The sequence below is a fragment of the Oryza sativa genome, chromosome 5, assembly GCF_034140825.1.
Source record: "Oryza sativa Japonica Group chromosome 5, ASM3414082v1".
Taxonomy (NCBI): domain Eukaryota; kingdom Viridiplantae; phylum Streptophyta; class Magnoliopsida; order Poales; family Poaceae; genus Oryza; species Oryza sativa.
Genome location: NC_089039.1, coordinates 13,094,330 through 13,114,310, shown reverse-complemented (window position 1 = coordinate 13,114,310; position 19,981 = coordinate 13,094,330). Strand labels below are relative to the sequence as shown.

Below are 19,981 nucleotides of genomic sequence, written 5' to 3'. Positions count from 1 at the left end.
TGTGACGAGTAACTTATATAAGTACTTGCTAAGCAATGCTATATTCTTTATCTAGTTGGCACATTTCATCTAATTTAATCTATTGGGCTAATATCCTGTGACACATACTAAGTTATTTGAGGCCCCTTGAGATTGGTGGCCCTGTGCGGTCATGCTTGTGGCACTCCCACAGGGACGGCACTGTTTCTATGCATGTTTTCCAAAAACTAACAAAGAATGGCATCCATAATATTGAAATAGATACTGATGCGAAACATTCAGCACGAGCTTTACCAAAAAATGGCATCCACAATCTAGATTACAAATAAATAAGGAGTTGTGGTACAGTACATAATCATCTCGCATTCCAAAATTTGAGAGGCTGCCGAACATGACGCCCGAATCAGCGGAACACGAAAATGCTCTTATCTGAAGAAACCAACCTTTGTGCAGCAAACGTCCCAACAATTCGTTCTAACTGCAAGTACATAATTAACTCATTTGAGCAGTGAGCGGGACATATCTTAAGTTCAGCAAGCTATGACAAGAAACGGAACAAGGACACAGCTAGCAATGCTGTCAGGAGCATGCAGCACATTTTGCATTATGTTAGGTGAGACCACAGTTAAGTGATCGTCGTTTAACAGGTCAGAAGTTTTCACCGTAACACTGAAATAATACTAATATTTTTTTCAAAGTATAAAACGAATAGTGAACTGAATTAATACTCATGAATCAAAGTATAATACTCATGATGCAGAACATAAATTACATCAAACGATCTTCGTCAGGAATTCTTAACGATAATACCAGTTATAATGGCCAAGATGAAAATTATTGCAATATGAAATCAATAGATCATCAAAGTATTTGCTAATGGAATCAAACAAAATGAATCACTGGCCTCACCTTCAGAAGATCCAGACGTGAAAAAAAGACGGTGCATTTCCTGTTTTCTGATTCACTGAGCATGTTTACAAGCTGAAAGAAAGGCCCCAGATAATTTTTTTTTGAAACTCTTCTACAGCACAACATAAAACAGATTACAATATTACATATAGTTCAAGTTTTAGTAAATACCTCTGGGTAAAATTCCTTTCTCCCTGGCAAAGAGTAGATAATCAAATGGTGTGCTCCCCTGATCTGCGATTTAAGGAACAACGATAAAAAGTTTGGCCTCTATATTAGCAAACAATATAACTGCATGGTTGAGAAAGAACACATCATCATAACATATTATACTTTAGAGTCTTATAGATGTTATGACCTTGTATCTGTGGTAGAAATGAGATCTCTCACTATAAAGTAAGATTTTTTTCTTGCCCTCAAAAAACCAGAGTCTTGCACGTGATATATCTTGTTGCGATGTTGTCCTGATTTACGAACACACGTAGACAGTTATCAGATGCATAAGACCAAAACCATATCTTATAAGGTACAACTATACAAATCAGATAAACTATAAGGAGAGAAAATACTTACTCCCCAATTCTACAAAACGATGCTTCCTGAGATTTTAAGAAGTTTCTTATCCTAATATATTCAAAGTATGAACTGACGAATAGCAACACCCGACCCTGCATTGCATTATGTTAGGATCTTACAGTAGATATTGTCAACCTATTAAATCAAAATAGTAAATATGTGCATTTTGAAAGCTTAAATAATATAAAATTTCATAACAGGTGATTTCGTTTTCAATAAATCATATGAACCATTAGATTTTCCCCTAGTCTAAGTCACTGCTAACTATTCATTGGTTTGGAGGATCATGTCGATTGGAAATTGCAGCTGTCTGATCCTGGTGTTTGGCTTTCATCCCACCAGCCTTGCCAATTGATTGCCTCCACAATAAGAGCCTAGGTTCTGTTGCACAGTGCCCTTCAAGGAAAACAGAAAAAATAACTTCTATAACTTCTTTTCCACAATCGATTACTCTGCTGGTCCACATCAACATCATCACCGGCTTGCCGCTTACTCCTGCTCACTTGCGCCAGCACTGCTTCATCAGACATGCTGCCAAGCCACCCATCCTCGTCTGGCTACTCCATCTGGCTGTTCCATCCCCTCTGCTCGGCCAAGGAATAAGTACTCCACAGCTCTGCACCACAATGCTTCAGCCTGTAAACCTGCTCCACCTAGGATGCCTTTCAATCATTTGGCTACGGTGCCTAAGAGCACCTTTTATGCAGCGCTGGCCCATACCACAGCATCACCGCATCACCAGATGGCTACCCCACTTCTCGGGGCCTTCAGATCAGGTCTGGTCCTTGAGCACCCATCCATCCTATTTGTCTAATCCTATGGTCGGGGAAGAAGGTACATCATGTATGATTTGGGGATAGATTTTTTTTCTTATTGGTCCCATTTCATTGCATGGTCTCCATGCAGGTACTTTTATTGTTTTGTGTTTGCTAGAGGGTTATTTTGTGCAGCTCTCTTGGTGGATTTCTTCAATCAACAATTGGTACTTGTGTAGCTTCATAAGCCTATTCATGCTTGAAGTCTTACCGTCCCAGCCTCTGTAGTTGCTTCACTTTCTTCACAGTTAATTCAATGCATAGTCTTAGGCTGTAGAGTAAATTATTTTTTGCTCTACACATGATTGGCCTCACTTATAAATAGTTTTTATTATCACATCAAATATCTTCTCCACTACAGTACTGATGAGATTTATCGTGTTCATTTTTTCTTACAGTAGTATTTCATTGGGTGATACCTCCCTCAGGTTGGTGGCCTGTGACCCATCCTTACTGTTCAGTGGTTGCTCTTTGCGTGATATGCCCAGCTTATACACATTGTTTTGTACTTGTTTCTTTTCAAAGTTTCTTTTTGCTCCTGCTCGATAACATGGCAATGGCCTGATGACCTTTCCAGACTCTTCACTAAGCTCAGTTTATGTTTGTGCCACTCAAACCAAGCCTACTTGGCCTTGCTGAACCTCAGCCCAGAGACAAACCTACATGTGTATTGCCTAGGGCCTGGCCCATCAGCTGTCAGCCAATATACTTTGTGAACTATGATTATAATTAGTAGCGCATTTTGAACCTAGTGCTCCTACGGTCCTACCAATTTTGCAGAACGAAATCAAAGTACGATTATGAGATTCGCGGATAACAAGTGATAACATGAATGACATACCTCATCTGACTCCTGAATCTTTGGGTACACCTGCAGATAATGTCACAAAATGTAAAAGTTATTCCACAAGTATTCAGTAATAGAATTAATTTATAACACTTAAGACCATAAAAGCAGCAAAATAAAAACACAAAAAGAAGATTAATTATGCGCAATATCAATAAACTCGACCCTAGGTATTTAGCAGTAGAAGTTTTCTCTATGCAGGACCAAGAAAAGACCCCAAAGGCTCCCTCTACACTGCCCAGGACACGCCTGCAGGACACATGTAACACTGAAGCAAGGGTGGTGAGGGGTCCTTTTTTAGCCCAAGCCCTGAAAAATCATCTCCCATGGGGAGTTGAACTCGGGCCACTGGGATATGCTACTAAGGCAGGCTGCAGGCCCGTTCACATTACACGCAATATCTCCAGTGCACAGCAAGCTGTTGATCCTGAGTCATGACAAAGGATGCAAAAATCACAATATGAAAACATGGGAATATGGTTTATGGTACAGGTTACAGGCCAAGCAGTCTGAGCAGGGATGGAAATAGGGGCCCAATAAGAGATACCCGACAGAGTTGTTCACCTATTAGGGCTTGGTCCTGAGAAACCTCGTACAGGAAATATGGGAAGATAACTGGTCCTAAGATGCATGTTGCTGGATATCAGGACGAAACAATAAATGTGGCTATGGTGAATATAAACAGAACTAAGTGACTAGATCATTAGAATTTTAGTTAATAGCCAATGCAACAGCAGCTAGAATATACCAAGGCCAGATTACACTAATAATGAAATTAATGCAAACCAAAAGTGAATATTGGCTGTATAATGTTACACATTGATACAAATAAGAGAGTTCCATAATCTGAGCCAAAAGCAAGGCACATGTAAACATCAACTTCTCACAACACAAGAAGAAATCCCATAAAGGCACAACGGAACTGACCTTCTTGCAGAAATGATCAAAGCGAGCATCATCAACTTCAGTAATAGAAGATGCATCAAACCTTTCATACACCTGTGAATCAATCGGCATTGCTTCATCTAATAGAATTTCATATTCATCTCATAGATACTGTTTTGGGGCATAAGACTACAGAATTGTATGCTGGAGTCCATGGCATGAAAAATTGCTACAAATCTACATATCGAATTTGGAATGATGCTATGGAATAGAAATATAACATGAGGAATCAACTGACCTGCGGTGCTTCAAACTGTATTTTAGAAAGAACACCTTTAAATTCAGTCACCAGCTTAACCTGATAAAAGTTGAGTTACAGCATTTCAGAAACATGTGGTCAACAAAGTAAAAGATGACTGAGTAGCTTCACATCCAATATACCTTCCCCTCATAATTCAAGCATAATCCATTGAATAAAGCATTCATCTCTGCGCAATAGGTAAAACAATTAAACCATTTTTATGAATGAACAGTGGATGGAAACAAAAATAGAAGCCGAACCTCATGCGGTAGCATTAAAACCAAATCTATTGACAGATCTAGATATACTCAACATATGAAAGGAACGGGCCGCCCTAACTACCATATAATCACCGTTTAGGCCACATAATCGGACAGGAGGTTGTATTACAATCACGGCTAGACAGTTAAAGAATAAATACTGATTATAAATGCAAGCAATCGAAATAACAAAGCAACTCAAATAACTCCATTGAACATCTATGAACTAGTTAAGATTAGACAGAAAAAAGGCATTGGCCAAGGTGGAAAAAACATACTCCCTCCATCCCAAAATATAAGGCTCAACCACTCCTAACACAAAGACCAAGAAAGAATTTAATCACCTCCTTGATTGAATTGCATTCATACATGCAAGCAATGTTATTGGAAGACTTAATGGTACAGGAATTAAAATAAATCAAATTTAAAGAATAAAAGAGGTGATAGTGAATGTCATGCATGCATGCCTTATATTATGAGACATTGGAAAAAAGTGGTTGTGCCTTATATTTTGGGATGGAGGGAGTAATTAGTTTAATATGAGCTGATATAACAAAATCTAGATGAATTCCATAGGCTACAGCCTAGGAGCAGCCATTGGGCTCAAAACATTTGGTCAGAGTTCCATGTTAAATTCCATACCTGGAGTAAGATAAGAGCTCAAGAGTATTGTTTGCCGATAGTAACGTGCATGCTGATCCAAGTACCTTAACCAAGAAAAATAAAAATGTAACAAATAAAAAGTTTAACATACTAATAAATACAATGTATGAACAAAATAGCCCCTTTGATTTGATATAACAAAATTGAAATTATAAAAATAGGAACAGCCATACAAGACAGGCACAAACTATCCAAGAAATCAGGAAGTACCATGGCCTAATACGCATCACATTGGTTCCATGTTCCTTTGATGGCAACTGATTTAATTGTTCAAACACAGCATACAGATGTGACCAACTCTACATAAATGAATAAGAGTCATTTGTACCAGAAGGCATAACAAAATTAGTGCAATAACATATTAAAGCTGAGGGGTTTAACCTGCATAAGAATCACATCTGCGTGATCAACCACCACTATCTGCACAGAATTAGATCAATGACATAAACGTTATGAAAAATCAGAGAGAAACACTAGGAGACTACAAATTGTAAGTAATGATGACTACAAATTGTAGACAACAAGTTAAATACATTTTTTATTACAGTATGTAAGCATTTCTGTTTCATAACGTTCATCAGCAAGACAGTTAAAGGCCACTGAGTACACTAGGTCCTCCTTGGCTTAGCTGATGCGCAAGGCACAAAAAAAAAAGTGCACCCAAGAGTCACTTTCCCACAAACATAACAAAACTATTTCCTTATTATTTAATGAAAAATTCATTGCCATGAGTATTGTTGTCCATTGCGTACATAGGTAGGTTATGAGGATAAACTGCTATTTATGCAGTCAACACAGTATATTTACAGAAGATGCAATGCACATCACATCTATTCCTAACGAGAACGAAAATAATTGCAGAACCAGAGCTTAGCTAACAGTGGAAGTAAGTACGAAGGACCTCCACCCATATAACTCTTCTAAGAGATCTAAGCCAAGTTAGTCCCCTCTCTATCTCTTTCGCTAATCCATCATTTCATTGTTCCCCAAGTCAAGGTGTAATACAATGCCCCCCCAGTGCAGGACCCTGTGTCAAGGTGTAATACTCCACAAATCTGTATCGAAAAATAATTCTCTTTTCTGGCTTGGGCTCTATAAAATTTGATATATTTTGCAGTGTTCTAAAAGTTGGCACCGGGAAGCCACCGTGATTTTGCATTTGGCACTCATTAGGTGGCTGCTCTGCCTTGAGGGCTATAATGATGTTATATTCTGTTGTCTTTCTTTTTATGTTATGCTTTGCTAATTGCTTAGAACCACCTTGTTAAGTTGGTCCCTGGGTAGCATCTAGTGCACTTATATTGATGTTCTATTGTCTTCCTTTCATGTCATATTCTTGCTAATTGCTTGTAAGCACCTGGCCAAGTTGGTCCTTGCTTGTAAGCACCTGGTCAAGTTGGTCCTAGGCTCCGATAGGGGCTGGGTTAGCAGCCTGACCATCTAGCATCTAGCGCCTTCTTGAACCATGATCTTATCAGATCTAGTTACCAGAGTAAACTTGTCCATGTATTTTGCAACGTGAAGAGAATTCCACATGCTAAAATTTAACATATTGGACACAAGATCTATCTTGCAACTCCATTTTAGGTCAGATAAAAATGATATTAAATGAGCATGCACATCCCTATAAAATGTGTGAATGGTGCTTGTCAACCACTGTCACAACATTAAAGGGCAGAATGTGGGAAGTCTTTAACAAAACTCTTGTTTCTCTCGATGGACAGATAGTGTGAAACAGAGGGAGTAACTCGAATATTGTATGGAGTACTACAAGATAGAACTGCTGAAACTGTTTCACATTTTCAATAGAAGTATATGACCATAGATCCTTTACATGTATGTCCATATATGATGAAGGAAAGTGGAAAAATATGTAAGCGCATGGGGTTAAGAGCAGAACTAACTTCAATTGATGATAGGAAATCAAAATCCCTTTCCTTGGCAGGTTCCTTTCCGTTGTCATCAACTCCATTGATTTTCTGATAATTGGCAAGCATAAGATATATAGTAAAATTATCGCAAAGAAAAATAAATATTTGATAAGCACAGCAGGTAGATGAGAATGATTGAAATAAAACTTAAGCAAGTAAAGGAGAATGATTGAAAGAAAATTTAAGTCAGGGCATACTGAGAACCTGAGAACAAGCTTCAGTTGTGGAAGAAAGTAATACTTCAAACCAAATAGCAACAACACTAATTTCCAGCTTTTTTTCTCGAAAATGCAGGAGGGCTGCATTTTATTTCATTCCAGAAGGAAGAAAACATATGTACAAAGAAAAAGGGAAACAATCCCTCCCCTCCCACAACCAAGACGCCCCCAGAAGGCCAGAACGACCTCCCTACTGTCCTCAGACAGTCAGGGTCAACCTCTCACTAAGCAACTTTTGGAGCGCATGCACGCTAGCTAAACATTGTTAAGCTACTCCAATTTGACATTGCTTGCAAAACCATTGAAATATGGTAGGAGTAGCCCCATTGAGCATGCAGTCATTCTGATGCTTCCATAGCTCCCAAGCAACCAAGATAATCAACAAATTCAGCCCCTTCCGAGAGTCTTTATGAATTCCTTTGATAGTTTTGCACCATCAACTAGAAAAACTTTACTCCGAAGGTTGGGGAGCAGCTTGTGAACATCTGAATGTCATTCTGCCTTCTTCCAATAGGATAGGTACTCCCTAGTTAGTTGCTATACCCCATCTTGGCCTTTCCCTAATACTGAACATCCCGACCCTGTATCAAGTACCACCTATGTTCCCAGTTCACCCTACTCCCCAAGAATCCCATTTTCCCAACATCATAGTAACCAACTGCCAAATCTCACCAACAGCAAGTACCTACATCTCTAATGAGTTTTTTGGTATTAGGATAACCATATTTGGTGAAACAATATATTATTACTGACTTATACCCTTTTCCACACTACCATAATGTGGTTCTATTTTGTTTCTCATTGCTACCATAATGTGGTTCTACTATTTTTCCATTGCTGGCTAGTCAACCATGGTTGACCACAAAGTTTCCCCCTAAGGACCATTTGACCTTGTGGATGAAACAAAAGAGAAACATAAATGCACCAAACCCTAACAAAAAGAAGAATAATCAGGAATCATCATAGAAAGGGTCATTAATTTTAACCAAAAGAACTCATTCTATACTTTTGTTTGAAAAAATACACATTCTATAAAGTAAAACAAATTAGGCGGTGATATATGTCCTGGTCAGACATACAACATTCTAGTAGCTACTTGTTCACCAAGCTAAACCTGTCTGACTGGCCTCATCGACAGTCATAGCAAACAATCAGTCTGACCATGAAATAGTACCTGGCTGTTATTTTCTAGCATGCATGTTTGTAGAATTTTTTACCATCAATTTCACTTTAGTACATATGTCAGACTAACCCCATTGCTCTGTCAGAATGCATCCCTAGAAATGCTTGTGCACACCCCCCTTAACCCATTGGACTGGAAGAGCACCTTATGTTGAGATCAGGCACATCTTCTTCCACATTAGCCAGGTGCCTAGGCCTCTTATGGCTGTGTTCTTTTGGGTGGGTTGGGAACTAATCCCCCACGCACGGAAAACAGAGAGATAGATTAGCGCATGATTAATTAAGTATTAGCTTAAAAAATTAAAAATGGATCAATATGATTTTTTTAAAGCAACTTTCCTATAATTTTTTTTTTGTAAAAAAACACACCGTTTAGCATTTTGGGAAGCACGCAGGAAACGAGGGAGTGGAGGTTGGGAACCTCAACAAAAGAACTTAGCCTATATGCACAAACATGTTTTCTACTCTATGTTTGTTGCTTGCCTCATCTTTGTCATAAAGCCACCTATGCCCTCAATCGTGACTAGTATTTAACCCTCATGTGTCGTAAGTGACGGATTAAATAGACTGCTTAAATTTGAGGGTGTATTGGGCTTTGGGGCAATTGAGAATGCAAAATGAACTTATTTCTTACATAGTTCGTTCTTCGTTTGATTTCAACCTTTCGAAATCATTTTAATTTTAACCCTTCAACTATCTTATTAAACTCATAACTTGATTTCATGTGGTTTTTGCCATGTTGGCAACCACATCACTGGTTCAGTCTTATGTGGAATTCTAGTACATGCCAAGACTATATAAAGAATAAAATATAATACCTTTTGAAGATGTGTGGGCCCATGATTTTGGAATATAAACTTGCAGGATGATGCCATTTCGGCAAAACAAAAACACGCCACACAACCATGATGATTTCAGGAAGCCGTTCTGTTTTTTAATCCTCTCTTATTATAAAGTTATAACCCACTAACTCCTAAAGCTTAACATGCAAAGATGCCACATCATTATCCACTAACAATCATTACATTTAAACATCATGCAAACATGCTATATTATCTATAATTTTATAATTTATTAAATTTAACAGCTTTTAAAATGCAAGCACACTAAATCATCATCCCACATAATTCACATAATATTTCAATGTATATCTTCATTATGTTTTATAATATCCTATCACATTAATCTATGGTCCAAATTATCTCTCCTCTTTTCTTCTCTAATTAAGCCATATCACCTCAATTGTTTTTAGCCTTTAGATGATTAATCTACGGTCCAAACCATCTCCCTACTTTTCTTCTTTCATAAAGTCATATCACCTTACTTTTACATTTGAATCATCATTCTACATACTATTTAAATTTAAATTATCATAAACCACATTAACTTACTTAATCTGATGTTATCTAGCTATCTTGCACGTTATTTTTATTTATTGTTATCATACTAAACTCCCGCAGCAACGCGCGGTGTTTCACCTAGTTATTTTAGGGTTCGAAAACAGTAAATTTTACAGTCCAAACTATCTTCTCTTTTCCTATCCTCTCAAACACAGCCTAACTTAATCTCAATTTATCAAATCTAAACAACTGAAATTTATCTAATTGCAGCTTCATGTGTATCTAATTGCAGCTTCATGTGTCCTATCCTCATGCACGTTATGCACCTTCTGTTGCCGGTGTAACCTTCTGGCGACAGTTGTAGTGAACTCCCCACCTGACATCTCTCCCCTCCTGGAGAAGCAACTTGTCCTTGACCTGGAAATTAGGGAACAGCATGCGAGACTAGTCGAGAGGAACCCAAGACGCTTTCGACCGTTGTTGCCCTGTCCACTGAACCAAGAACTTTGCGAGGACCACAAGCTACCCTCCTCTGAGCGACACTTGCCGGCTGCACCACAAAGCGTCCATTGTAAACGGGTGGCCAAGCAGGAGGCGCAGCAGGCAGGGTACCCCGGAATGGTTTGAGCAGTCCAACATGAAACACATCCTACAGTCGAGCTTTCGCTGGCAGCTTGAGGCGATAGATAACCTCTCCAATACGCATGAGTTCCCAGCCCACCATCCTGAGTATGACCCCCTCCCATGCATCTTTTTACACATATTTGGAATAAACATACTTGTGTTTTGGCAAGCAGGTGAGTCTTACTAGGCCAGCCCATGTGATAGCCAAACTATAAAAGGAACTGCCAGTACAGTCTTGCCCTGTTCGCCGGTTTTCACCATAAACTGTCCGATTGACCTGGTTCCCATCGGTTCAACTGCATGGAACTATCTATATCATTGAAGCACACCAACCCAGTAACGGTGCCAGTTCTGGTTTAACTGCCAGTCCAGCCTGGTTTTGTTTTACTACAGTGTCCAGTAATCAAGCACTAAAATAGAAGAGTGATCTATGGAATGTTTCTGACAACAAGAACAAAACAGCTACTGAATGCACTAAACATTACGAGTCATTGAGTCCTTTGGTTCAATAAAATTTACCTTTATAAGTGCCAAAGGAGATGCAACAATGATATCAGATGAGTAGAAGTTGCTGAACAGATTCATAGATTTTCTGCACAAACATTAGAGCCAGTATTAACTTCTAAATCATCTGCATGGAAAACAAAATCCAAAATATATATTAAAATGCAATCAAATATAAATTTGGGGGCATAAGTTTGTTTAAAACCTGGGATTTACTCAGAGTTGGACATAAAATTAGCCATAAAATATAAAGGGATAGACATTTTAAAACGGTTTTGTTCTTAGTTGATTATTGTAACTAGAATAAGAAATTTGCATTACAAGAGAAGAATAGCATAGTAACTTGACTGGACAGACAGCTGAATATGAATGATAATCGAAAGGAATAGCATTCCTTTGTTAATTTTTTTGAAATATCTTTGTTAATTTTTTTGAAATATCTTGGTTAGAAAATGTATCATATTACAGGGCTATCCAAAAGCTATGTTTCAGAATTCAGTGCTCTCCTACAAGAAACAGTGGTACTGCAACCCGATTGTGGGTACCGGCACCAAACTTGAGTATGCCTGTCTGATTCAGCAAGCTTAAAAAAACAAGAGTCAAGGATTCGGCCAATATATACTTATTTTAATTCGAATTTTTTTTTCTTGAATATGCAAGAGAGTTGTGTATCATTTCATTAAGAAGAAGAGAAAACAAGGGAATTGGGAGGGGAGCTCCTCCCCTCACCAAGACCCCACAGGCCTAGCTAGGCCTTTACAAACTAAAGAACCTGAAACTGACCTTATCCCGTCAGAGCTATAGCGACCTATCTAAGAACACCTTGAGCTTATTAGTTACCACCATCGACCAAAGGATACACTCATTAACCACTGCTTGAAGAACAGTGGTCACACATGGATTGACACTGTTAAAAACAGTCGTTTCTATGTTTCCAAAACTCCCACACTACTAAAATTATCAGAGAGCTCAGCCCCTTCTTAGTGTCTCTGTCCTTTCCTCTTGTCACCCTTGACCACCATTTCATGAAATTGATGGAAGCTTGTACTGGAACTATACCTCCCAACCCCAGTCTTTGCAAAATTAAGAACCAAATCTGTCAGGAGAAGACACATCCAACCAGTAAGAGATGTCTACTCTGCTTGGTCACAAAGTGGACAAGCTGCAGGGTGTGGCAGTCCTCTCTTTGCCAAGCGGTCCGCTGTCCAACACTGGTTATTGCTCACTAGCCAAAGGAAACATTTGCACTTCAAAGGTGCCCAGTTCTTCCACACTCTTTTAATTCGAAATAAAATATGAACTATTTTATGTTTCTGGATAGGACATGAATGCCGCACTAAAGCATGCCTTAAACCATGTAGTATTAATAAGAATAGAAGATCCCATACACCAATGAACTGTGCAAGTCCTGAAGACAAAAGAAAAATGCACAACACAGTAATACAGAGCAAAAAAGCTGCACAGCAGAGCATCTCACAAGTCATGAAAATTTCAGGATTTATTTCCTGACATAAAGTATGATGTTATCTATCAACTGACAAAGTGAAACAAGACGGATAACTATCACTAGGTTGTACTACTTAGTCTTAATAAATCTGGGAAGTGAGTCGATAAAAGGTTGTCAATGGAGAGCTAAGGGCATGTTTGGGACGGGTCCAACTCCACCTTTCCTGGAGCTGGAGCCTAGCCAAGCAGTTTTAGCTCCACCTAAAATGGGAGTGGAGCTGGCTAGAGCGCTCCCACAAAATGAACTAGAGAGGTGGAGCTGGATTTAGGCTACTCCACAACTCCAATCCAGACCCAACTCCTGGAGTTAAATTTAGAAGTTGGAGCTCTATCAACTGAGCCCTAAGTACCATTTTCCTTTTTAAAAAAATTGTTGCGTGTTGAGAATGCACAGGCTGAAGTGTGCAATAGTAGAAAATTGCTACATTAAACAGTTTAGCACACCTACTTTGTATATTTTATCCCAAAAAGGAACTCATCATCAGTATCTCCAGCAAACAGTAGGTCAAAGTCTGCAGGTTTATTACTTTGAACAGGCTCCTCTACTTCATCATCTGATTCGCCAAACTTCCCTTCGAATTTTGCAATGATATCCTAAAAGAGACGAAACAAAATATTCTTTCAGTATACCACAGAGAACAATTTGCTAAACTAAGTTGTTTAGATGAGATAAATAAAAGATGAGTACTTGTAAAAATGGTTTCATTAGGATTTAGGAAACAGGGCTTTAGTTTGTACTTCTATTGTTTTAGATTTATCAATAACTTTGTTTCGAGGAGAACAACTATAACTAGTCTTCAAAATACCATGTTTAGTTGAGAAACTAAAATTGGTTTTCATCATCTTTACTTTAGTGCTCTCCACCACTCTACTGCTTCCACTGCTCAAGTAATTAATCAGTCCAAAACCACTGGTGCACTCAGAACCAACATTTCAAATGCCATTTCTGAGAAAAAAGAAGACCACCCCCTCTAGAAAAAGTTCCTTCTGTATTTTGAAGTAAAGAACTCAATGTTTACTTATAACAGCTAAAAAAGAATATATAAGTGTACCTTTTGTGACAGTGGGGACAGTTGGATCAACCTCTTCACAACACGCCTCGCAATGCTTTTTAGAGGTAACAGGAAAAGAACCTAAGGACATTTACAAAGAAAAAAGAGTATTAAGTTTCAGTGTTCAAAAGATAATACACAGCAGAACGGCATATAAGTATAACATCAAGAAAGCAGTATGGCAGGAAATCTTAATTAATAAAATACATGGAACAATTAGAAGTCAAGTGATAACCTATAAAAAAGCACACGCATCCATTTAACGTATAATGTCATTTTGGTACTGTTTGCATATATGCGTTTTAACTCCGTCAGAAGATTTTCCGGACTGTAATAAAGGTATATACAAATGCTGCAATGAAGGTAAATAAATGGAAATACAACCCAAAATACAGTTTTTTTGTGCCAGTTATATTTACCTTTGGACGTGTAAAGCCCTGATCGAGGAATGAGTTATCATCCAAAATATCTTTGCTAGGGTCACTCCTAAGCTTCGCATCATTTTTTACAACAATCTCTCTCGTTCTGTTAATATGATTCAACTGCAAATATCATGTCATTGCAAATCACTCTCTTTGATTCCAGATATAAGCCCTTTAGACAAAAACACAGCGATTACAGAACAGATAAAATGTCCTTCATGTATAGCACATTGGAAAAGATGTAGACAGGCACTCTTATTTTATTCAAGGGAATATTTTTGTTCAATGAAAGCGAACTAGCAGGCAGAATTCCTAGCCATTGATTCATAAGAGTAATAGCAATTACTTAACAAGGGCAAGGATAGAAGAAAAGATTGAGAAATGCCTTGAGGTTATAAAGCAATATTTGGACCAGCAGAATGCTAAATGAAGCAATATTTGGAAGCAAAGGAAGTAATCAGCGTCATAATAGATTTTGTTGCAATATGATGCCCAAATAACTACCCTGAGACTTACAGCATGCATAAGATAGGAGTCCATTGTACTGGAATCCACAGTGCTACCTCCTTTTAGATAAAATGGCTTCTTATTACAATGCATTATGTCACGATAGCTACTACCTGTAATAAAAAAAATTAGGACTGTAAATACACTTAGAGAGAGTAACATATCACTTTACTGAGAAAAAAGGGGCAATTGTGTTCTTGTCCTTACTTTCTAATTCAATTGTGATTTTACCCCTGTTTTTTAGGGTTTGTGTTTTTACCCTTGCTTTTTCAAAATGAAGTAGCTGTTTGCCCTCGATTTTGACGGCTGTTAGTGGGGCTAGAATTTCCGAGTTAAACAAAGGGGGAAGAAAATAAAAAAATAATTTCGTAATTTGTCAATGACTGTTATACCCCTGGTGAGTAAATAAATCACTCAAGTAGCTGTGCGAATTGGGTTGGAAAGCTACGGATTCCCCTCCCCCATCCCAAAACCTAGGGCTAGAGGATTTGGCCGTGCCGGTGGCACGAGCAAGCGGCGGCGACACGAACAGGCGACGGGGAGGCACGGCGACGCGACGCAGGGGAGTAGCAGGCGGCGGCGCGAAGGGGAGGTGCGTGCGCCGCGGAATGTCGCCGGGACTACGGGTCGACATGAAGGGGAGGCGCGGCGGGGATAACAGGCCAACGCAGGGGAGGCGCACGCGCGGCCGACCGTCGTCGGGACTGCGGACCGGAGCCTGCTGGAGGCAAGCAGGCGCAAAGGCGGCAGGCTTCTGATTTCCCGCGCGGTATCGACACTTCGACAGCGACTGCGTCAGCCATGACATTTTGCCGCTGGGTGCATCGTCTCATGTGAATCCTGCGCCTCCTCCTTGTTGGATCCCAGCTTTGCTCAAAGTTACCGTTGCCACCGAGGAACTGGGAGGGTTTAATGGTTTGCTTTGTTGATTGAATCAACCGGCAAGCAACTGCGATGAATCATTGAGGCTCTGTTAGATGGATCTGGGGATTATTTTTTGCTTGGGCTCTCTGTTCTTTCTCCTTTTTGATGTGTGCAATCTCTTTGTTCATGAAAAAGCTAGGTAATAGATTTGTTTGGACAATTGGTTGCGTTCTCCTTTCTTTTTCCCTTCGTGATGATGAATATATGCAACTGACATGTTCCTGAAAATAACTGGCAATAAATTGATTTGTGTGGAGCTGCCATACAATCTCAAAGTTAATGTCCACATCATATATCGGGGCAAAAACAGTACATCCACACAAAGAAATGCAAAGGGCACACCAGTCTTTCTGCTACTAAATTAACACCGTTAATTCATCCTAACAGAGTAAGGGCAAACAGAAGCTTCAATTTGAAAAAACAAGGGCAAAATCACAAACCCTAAAAAGAAGAGGTAAAATCACAATTGAATCAGAAAGCAAGGGCAGGAACACAATTGCCCCGAGAAAAAATGAAAGAAGTTCAAATTTGGCTTAGTTTACTTAGGCAGGGATGTTGATTGTGCTAAAACCATATTTGTAGCCATAAACAACAATAATAAATGTACTTTGATACTTAGAATTTCTACATATGCCAAGATTAGTCAACTTCCCCACTTTTCATCCACATTTTCTAATATTACATATTACAACAAAAAAAATATAACCCACACCAGAAGAAAAAAACATTTAAACTTTTTCTAACAAAAGATTCCTCTAGTTGGTTTCCATTAGACAGAAATAGGTTCGGAGCATTGTATGAAGCACAAACCATTTAAAAGATCACAATTCACAATGTATTTATTATTTTGGTGAAGGTAAGTGCCACTTTGATGGAAAATAATACTGATGCCAGACTTGCCAGCCTTATGTCATACTTGGTGATTGTATAATGGCCTTAACAGCTATGATAAAAACAGAGTTATGGTGGGTATGAGGTTATCACAATCAAGAGAACTTACAAAGTGAGAAGAAATTCAATCTAGAATTCAACTGATCAGAGAGGGTATTCTGCCAATGATCCCTCAACTTTCCTTTGACACCACCAATAAGATCAACATAAGCTCCCTAAAAAGAACAAAGTAGGACATTAATTACATAGAAAGTACCTAGGTTGTCACAACTCACAATAAAGAGACATGGTCAACTTGTACAGTAAACATTGTTAAAATTGAATGGTCCAACAGTTTCCATGTCATCCTTTTCCATGATACCGGTATCAACAATTAACTTGAGTGGCATGCATTCTAATAAAAAACAAGATTAACTTAGCCATCCAGTTTATATGATAAACATGGTTTGGCTCAGCCTCTAAACATGGAAACCCACAACCATAGTCTCCAGAAACCAACCACGTAGGAACGAGTTGAGGGGCAAAGGTGGCAGGTGGCTAAAAACATGGGTCGAAGGGGGAGTATGACTCATCAGCAGGATGTGGGACATGAAGCCAGATAACTAGGTGATTACCCCAGGTTCAATGATCCAGCAACAGCTATGTACACAGGTATTTATACATAAAAGAAAAGGACATGCAAATGAAATGGTATAGGATAAAAGGTAGAGAAATTAGCAGGCTACAGCTAGGCCCACTGTCCACGTTTTGTGCTTCGCTTGCTTGGCCAAACCACATTACATGCTAAGGGTGGATAATCATCCACAATCCCATTGTCCACGTACCCACAGGCCACAACCATACAGGCATACACCATAGCAAATAGAGACAGGAATGGGCAGGATAATAACAAGAGGAGAAATGAACGGAAGAGTGTCGACAGCTAGCAAATATCCTTGGTCAGATATCTCTTCTGCCACAGCAACAAATCGAGAATGAGGGTCAAGGTTGCTCTAGCTTTGCTTATAAGTTATAAGCCACTGTGGCGCAGCTGGATGCCAAAAACATTGAATTCACCCAGTTAGCTTGCTTCTCTCTTGTCCTACTGAACCACCCTTTCTCCCCCTCTCTTCTTACATTACAGTGTGGGGATGCAGTACCCTCTTCTCCCCCTCTCCTCTTCTTACAGTGTGGTGACCCAGCTGCATCCCAGCAGTGGCAAAAATCCAGGATGTTCGAATCCAGATTGTGGATCACAGCTGGTGGCTTTGCGGCTATGCCCATCATCACATATTACCTCAAATAAAATTTTCATTTTTGAAGTATATCAAAGTAATATTCTATGTGCAGCTGACTCAAGGCATATAACATTCAAAATTCAAAAATGCGCATTTTTGATCTTATTAATAACTTATCAGGGTTGACGTCCCAAAGTACCTCCATTTTTTCACCTGTTCCAACCCATTTGGATTTTGGAATGTCCTCTGCAGGCACCTCCCATTTAAATTTACACTTCTGCTTTAGTAATGCATTGACTTCTTCATTCGTTATGATGCGACTAACATGGCGATGAAATGAACTGGGACATACAAAAGGGAGGGATGTGTTATAAGGAGTTACAAGAAAAATAATGGGCAATGCAAGAGAAAAAAATGTCCAGTATATACATTTTATTAACTTTCACTAATTGATAAGGATATGTAGAGTTTCTCAAGAAACCGTGCATGAACAGTTTAGAGTGTGAATCTCCTCAGATAATATGGCAATAAATATATGCAAACATCTTTAGATTGAGAAAGACAACATAAAATTACTCTGCAAAGAAAAGGTAGAAACAGATTATATGTACCAGATTATATATAGGGCATAGAGGAGCCATGATGCACCATTGCAGTCATTAACCCTCATAGTCAATCAATCGAAGTAAAAACTGAAGAGTGTCATAACAAAAGCACCAACCATGAAGCCTCCATTTCATCAAAAGCATCATCTTTATTGTTTATCATATCATTTGTCTCATCGTCACCAGGAACAGTGTGTTCATCTTCCATGTCATCTTCATCACTCTGCTCTAGGCCTATTGCTCCAGATTCGGTACTTAAGATTTTGCCTGCATGCAGCAGACAGATGCAGTGAAAAAGGGAAAAGGGCCTGATAGTGTGGTTGCACAAGGATATTTTGACCCAGTAAATGATGTATTCCAAAACAACACAGATGTAGCATTGTAGGGGAAACACTTGGCAATCAAAACAGATGCTAGCAAAATTTGCTACTTCGTGTCACTAGAATGGCGTCGTCGCACCATCATTACCACAAATATTCTACTACCAATATAATCCAATGGTGAAACATTGCTACAGTGTCGCACCACCATTACCACAAATATTCTACTACCAATATAATCCAATATTACCACAAATATTCTACTACCAATATAATCCAATGGTGAAACATTGCTACAGTCTACTGGAGATAGAGCATCAAGAAGCAAACCTAGGCTGGAACCCGGCGGCGGCGACTCCTCCGCCAGGCCGACACCATCGAGCTCTCGCCTCTTGCGCTTCTCCTCGCGCGGCTCGGGTCCTCCTCCCTTCCCCGAGGGCCTTGTCCTCTTCGGGCGCCTCTTGTGCCCTGCAGCCACAGCACCAACATGAGGAGGGGAGGGGAGAGAGCCAATCAGAGGCTGTGAGCGAAGAAACTACAGGCGAAGAGGCGGAGGCGGAGGCGGGGGGGTTCGCACCTCGAGGAGCGGCTGTGGCGGAGGCGGGCTTGGGCTTCCCCATCGGGCGGTGGTGCTGCGCCCCTTCCTCAGAGTCAGAGGCGGTATAGCTGGGGAACAACCGCGGACGCGGAGGACGCAGGGCTTAACTGGGTTTTAGGGCAGAGGCGGTGGCTGCGTGGTTTTGAGAGAGACGGGGGGTGGAGAGGAGGCGGCGGGCGGCGATTTTTCCACTTCCAGTTCCAGGGCGCGGGCCGCCTAGTGAAGGCGTGAATCGTGAACGGGCAACTAGACGGGTCGTGTTCCCCCCCTGGCCCGACCCCAAGCCCGTCTCGGGCCCCCACGGGTTACACGATTACGGCTCATTTGAAACTCACGTCTAAGATTTTGGTGGCAATTATCCCCGTGGGGCTGGTGGCCCGTCGGCGTCGGGTACCCGCCCCTATGGGGCCAGGGACGGGAGAGATTTCTCACCCACGGTTAAGTAGGGATGGAGCCTCGCAAATTTTTGGGGCCAAGGGCAGGGCGGCTTCTTCACCCACAGGTCACCCGTAGGGCCCCGAAGTTTGGAGCAAGAGATAGCCCACTAGCAAAGAAAAGCCCACCAAACTATAAAAGCAGCCCACGTACTACCATCACAAGCCCGGATGGCACATTAAGAAAGAACCTTATATAGCCCACTTTGAAGGAGGTATAAATTGAACATCGAAACCTAATCCATCCCAACTCCCAAGTCCCAGCAACACGCATGACCAGTTCCTGGCGGCGGCAATCGAGCAAGGCGAGCCTAGGACGCGGCACGCATGCGCATCGGTCCCGCGCCGTGCTTCCGCTTCCGCCCACCCGCCGCTATCGCCAAGCTACCAACTGCCCATCCCTTCATCTTGATGAAGCACCACTTTAGCCACGAGCACTCTGCACGTCTACAATGTTTTGCTGGCCATCGG

The 19,981-nt window shown here is 40.3% G+C and overlaps 1 protein-coding gene across 4 annotated transcripts; it reads right to left on the bottom strand.

The window, feature by feature from the left end:
• Positions 1-207: 207 nt before the first annotated feature.
• LOC4338320 (protein NUCLEOLAR FACTOR 1) lies at positions 208-19,163 on the bottom strand. Of its 4 annotated transcripts, none has more exons than XM_015784959.3 (23): positions 19,056-19,163; positions 18,809-18,946; positions 18,165-18,425; positions 17,753-17,894; positions 16,446-16,551; positions 14,531-14,634; positions 14,012-14,134; positions 13,593-13,673; positions 12,989-13,134; positions 11,050-11,122; positions 7,140-7,214; positions 5,617-5,655; positions 5,446-5,534; positions 5,215-5,279; positions 4,453-4,499; positions 4,310-4,369; positions 4,054-4,125; positions 3,121-3,150; positions 1,462-1,556; positions 1,247-1,352; positions 1,060-1,122; positions 889-960; positions 208-457 (listed from the first exon to the last, which is right to left on the bottom strand). In XM_015784959.3, exons 3-23 carry the CDS (start codon positions 18,221-18,223, stop codon positions 383-385), a joined length of 1,722 nt encoding a protein of 573 aa, XP_015640445.1. In that variant the 5' UTR covers positions 18,224-18,425; positions 18,809-18,946; positions 19,056-19,163; the 3' UTR covers positions 208-382. The 4 variants fall into 4 exon arrangements, with proteins under 4 accessions (XP_015640445.1, XP_015640443.1, XP_066166414.1 ...); XM_015784957.3 differs by having other exon boundaries at positions 18,275-18,425; XM_066310317.1 differs by lacking the exons at positions 17,753-17,894; positions 18,809-18,946; positions 19,056-19,163 and having other exon boundaries at positions 18,275-18,404.
• Between the last annotated feature and the right edge of the window lie 818 nt (positions 19,164-19,981).

Excerpts from the sequence above, each read along its gene's own strand:
- LOC4338320 (XM_015784957.3), bottom strand. The coding sequence starts at position 19,098 with ATGGGGAAGCCCAAGCCCGCCTCCGCCACAGCCGCTCCTCGAG. Across the intron at positions 17,895-18,274 it reads GATGAAATGGAGGCTTCATG|TTCATTTCATCGCCATGTTA; the intron begins GTTGGTGCTTTT and ends TGTATGTCCCAG. Across the intron at positions 1,123-1,246 it reads ATTTCTACCACAGATACAAG|ATCAGGGGAGCACACCATTT; the intron begins GTCATAACATCT and ends CTTAAATCGCAG.